The following is a 4,761-nucleotide window of genomic DNA, read 5'->3' as shown; positions in this document are numbered from 1 at the left end:
TCCTATAATATTCTGTCATCATATTTTGGCCGCTTTTTTAAATTTTTTGAAAATGTTTAAATTAAAAAATTTTGAGAATATTCATATAGTAATATTCTAAATATTAAAACCTTAAATATTTGTGAAAAGTTCTCTTAAACAACTTTTAAAATATTATTATAATATCATAATTACAAAGGTCGCTGAATGAGGGAATCACAGCCTTACCCCTCCCCCCCCACACTGATTATATAATAACGCACTGTATTCTGAAACCAGAAAATAAAATGGTATGTAAAATGATGTCAAAAGCTCCAAATCGTTTGTTCTGCAGGTTAAAATTTTTAATAAAATGTTATTATATATGCTATATATATTTATAATAAATAATTTATTAACAAAATTTAAGATTTATAAAAATTACTTTCTTTTATTTTATTCATTGCAAATATGAGTTTTTTTTTAATGATAACAATACACAATATATAACATAATATATAAAACTAATAATAATACAATACATGTCAAAACATTTTTTTTTTTTTTATGATAGATGATTACAATTTTTTTTAATATAACATTTATAAAACTAATATATGTATAGGTAAAATAAAACACTTTTTCAAAAGAAATCTGATTTCATATCGAATTGAGTAATAATAATAAAAAAAAAAAAACAATGCATCAATAGATTAACAATATTTACATTATATATATATTATAACAAGACATTTCTAGCTTGAACTTATAGTTGTATTACTTAAAATATTTATTTTTTTTAAAGTATATCTATATATAATTAAATATAACATGTATAAATCTAATAATATGTATTATAAAACATTTTTTCAAAAATCAAATTGAGTTATAAAGAAAAAAAATAATATCTAAATTATTAAGTTGCAAATATAATTATAAACAACATTATATTTATATATAATATATATTTTAATAAAATACATTTATAGCTGCGACTTAAGCAGTAATTATGTATTAAAATATTTTTTTTTATGATTGATTACAATTTATTATAATATAATAATATATTTTAATAACATATTATGTAGGTGTATTATAAAAGATTTTTTAAAAAGAAATCTGATTTTATATCAAATTGAGTAATAATAAAAAAAAACAATATCAACTATAGATTTTTAAGTTGCAAATAATTATAAACGATATCTATTATATATTATTAATTATATTATAACAAGACATTTCTAGCTGGGACTTAAGCTGTAATGTAATAATATATTTTTTAAATACAGTTATTATATTAAAGGCTTAAGCTTTATTTGATTTTAATCGAAATGATGCATGCGCTATCCATGTAGCAAGAGGTTTATCAAAATCCTTGTTGATAACATCTTTAAATTTTGAATGTACTCGTAACGCATCTAAAAATGATTAAAATTCTAAATGTTACTTTAATTTAAAGTAGTTCAACTTATAGATGTGATATATAAGTCGTGTTCATTATTTATTAACACTCGAGAGTTTATAATGCGATATTCTTTTAATAGTAATATAGTACAATATCAGAAGAGATATACTAAACTTACCTATCAATAAAGTATAGCATCCGAGTTTGGAAAAATTCTTTTTTTTTTTGAATCCTAATAAGGAGTATAAAGTTAGGACTTCATCTGAGAACATTTTAATCATTAATCTACGAACGCTATCTCCAACATCTTTAATACCAACTAACAATGACAATTGAAGTACCTGATAACAATAAAATATAATTATTTAGACATAGGTAAGTAACGTTACTAAAAAATGTAATGTTCACAAACTAATAAAATATATAAAGCATATGTATTTATATATATTATATACACATACCAAATTAGATCTTATATTCTTATCAAGAATTCTACTCTCTGCAGTCTGAAGATCTTCTTCAGTTTGAATGGGAAATAAATTGTAATATTCTGAAGTTTGGCCTATTTGATTATTGTTCAGCTGTTCTTGAATACTGGAATTCCCAGAATTTGTTACAAAAGAATTTAAAAGAATATGTGTAGCGTTTGTCTTTGAATTAATGCCAGAAATGTCATATTTCATTTTTGATAGTGCATTTATCACAAATGTTTGAAAATCTAAAAAAATAATTATGATAAAACAACTGTTATATGTAAAAAGGGTAAAAATAAAAATACCACAATTGGGCATCAATTTGTCTGCAGTATTATTAGTTTTTGCAGAATAAAACATAGGTGTATTACTGTTTTTAACATTTGATACTGATTTTGAATGTGAATAACAAAAGTTCTGGTCATTATCTCCCACAACTATTTTTCCAATAGGAGAGTACAATATGGAATGTCTTGTATTTGAAGACTCAGAGTTTTCTAAAAGCATTAATAATTTACAATTGATTATTAAATCACAAATATGGAAACACAATACATTTAAAAATGTATCATTAATTATTAAAATAAAATATCTTACATATAATACAATTATTATACATCTACCAATTACAACATCTATATTTACAATAAGCTGCTTATTAAATTTACCTTGGTTAAATATCTCATCAGTTTCAATTGTATCAAATATGGTCCTTTTTGCAGAAGAAAACTTAAGTTTATTGTTTTTATTATTTGAATGTGAATAAGAAAAGTTCCGGTCATTATCTTCAACAACTATTTTTCCAATAGGAGAGTTCAAAATGGAATGTCTTGAATTTGAAGACTCAGCATTTTCTAAAAACATGAATAATAATTTACAGTCAATTATTAAATCACAAATATGGTACACACAATAAATTAAAAAAAATTATCATTAATTATTAAATTAAAATATTTTACATATTATAATACAATTATTATACATCTACCAATTACAACATCTATATTTACAATAACCTGCTTACTAAATTTACCTTGGTTAAATATCTCATCAGTTTCAATTGTATCAAATATAGTCCTTTTCGCAGAAGAAAACATAAGTTTATAGTTTTTATTATTTGATAACGAATTTGAATGTGAAGAAGAAAAGTTCTGGTCATTATCTTCAACTACTATTTTTCCAATAGGAGAGTTCAAAATGGAATGTCTTGAATTTGAAGACTCAGCATTTTCTAAAAGAAAAAATATTATTTACAATCAATTATTAAATCACAAATATATGGATCACATTACATTTTAAAATTGACCATTAAATCTAAATATTTTACAATCAATATAATATTACATCTACCAACCAAAATTGTCTTAATTATACGCTGCTTATTAAATTTACCTTGGTTAAATTCATTAGTTTCAAATGAAGCTTTCTCCAAAGAAAACTTAGAATAATTGTTTTTATTATAATATGATTGGGACAGTGGCTGACCAAAATCTTGATCAATATCTTTTGCACCTATTTTCCCAGCTGGTGAATTTTGTATGGAATAATGTTTTTTGTTTGAAGAATCAGCACTTACTAAAAGCATAAATATTTTAAAATTTATTAGTAAATCATGAATATATTTTATGCACAATTATTAAATAATAATAACTACACAATTATTAAATTATAACATCTATATAGCAACTATATTTATAACAAGCTTGTTATTATATTTACCATGATTAAATGTCTCATGAGTTTCAAATAAAGCCCTTTTCACAGAAAAACACTTAGGTGTATTGTTTTTATCTTTTGATTGTGATATTACAAGTGGCTGAAGAAAGTCCTGATTTTTATCTGCAATCATTCTTTCGGTTGGAGAATTTTTCGCAGAATTATTACATTTTGTTATAGTTGATATACAAGTAGACAAAGCGTTTTCTAAAAGTAATAATAAGTACGATGGTACACATGGTATAATATATAATATAGTATATAATATATATGGTATATAATATATTATAGTTTAGTTGTAGAATAATTGTATAATTTACTAACTATTTAAAGTGTTCAAAATGGATGGTTGGATGTATTCGGGGTCTTTATCAGAATCATATGAATTTTCGTCAATTTGTTCATGGTTAAAATTTTCATTAAATAGACTATGCAATTTATTATGTTTTTTCTGTATATCTGTCAGCATTTAAAGTATCAATATATTAATTGTGTTTATAAATGTAATTTTTAAAGTATTTTAAAGTGAAACTTCAATATAAAATTACAAATACATTACCTTTTGTTAATAATTTTGGAGGACTTCTCATTTTAGAAATTGACTTGGAGGAAACTTCATCATCACAAGATGATATCTCAGTTTTTGACATTAGTTCATCAGCCTTTTTAGTTGCTTCACTATAACTTTCTAATTAAATACATTTAAATTAGACAAGATAAAAATCAGTAGGAATAAAATTATTAATACTTACTAAACTGTCCAACAACTCTCGATGGAAACCATTTATATTCTACATCATTAGGATAACTTCTTTTTTCGATTAATCTTCTTGCCGTTTTTTTATTAACTGGCCAAGCACAACTCTTGTCTTTTTTTTTTATCCAAAAATCAGGAACTATTTCTATGGTGTTGTCTTTGTAGTGATCGCCGTGCAGGACACGTTGAACACTAATACAATAATTATTTAACGACGTCGCACGTTCGTCGTTGTCTTGAGTCGTGGATGAGAAAGATAGGTGATAATTATAAACACTTTTAGATTTTTTAAAGATAACAATAATTTAACAATTTATTATTACAAATTCAAATACACAATAATTATAAACACTGTCGTAAGCTTGTTAGACCTACGACGAGAGATGACTATCTTCTAAGTAATGGTAGGGCGCTCTACCCGTATTTATGTGGGTTCTAACAATGACGTACTA

At 23.6% G+C, this 4,761-nt stretch overlaps 2 protein-coding genes across 2 annotated transcripts; both read right to left on the bottom strand.

Annotated features, from left to right (window-relative positions):
* Window positions 1-1,263: 1,263 nt before the first annotated feature.
* LOC115033016 lies at window positions 1,264-2,868 on the bottom strand. The gene is made up of 5 exons (XM_029492717.1): window positions 2,505-2,868; window positions 2,142-2,333; window positions 1,825-2,081; window positions 1,533-1,704; window positions 1,264-1,376 (listed from the first exon to the last, which is right to left on the bottom strand). The coding sequence occupies exons 1-5, from the start codon at window positions 2,698-2,700 to the stop codon at window positions 1,264-1,266; spliced, it is 930 nt and encodes a 309-aa protein (XP_029348577.1). The 5' UTR covers window positions 2,701-2,868.
* LOC107885061 lies at window positions 2,799-3,753 on the bottom strand. The gene is made up of 3 exons (XM_029492715.1): window positions 3,556-3,753; window positions 3,229-3,411; window positions 2,799-3,067 (listed from the first exon to the last, which is right to left on the bottom strand). Exons 1-3 carry the CDS (start codon window positions 3,683-3,685, stop codon window positions 2,799-2,801), a joined length of 582 nt encoding a protein of 193 aa, XP_029348575.1. The 5' UTR covers window positions 3,686-3,753.
* Window positions 3,754-4,761: the final 1,008 nt, after the last annotated feature.

The sequence above is a fragment of the Acyrthosiphon pisum genome, unplaced genomic scaffold (assembly GCF_005508785.2).
Source record: "Acyrthosiphon pisum isolate AL4f unplaced genomic scaffold, pea_aphid_22Mar2018_4r6ur Scaffold_67;HRSCAF=410, whole genome shotgun sequence".
Lineage (NCBI taxonomy): Eukaryota > Metazoa > Arthropoda > Insecta > Hemiptera > Aphididae > Acyrthosiphon > Acyrthosiphon pisum.
This window is presented reverse-complemented; position numbering and strand designations above follow the sequence as displayed.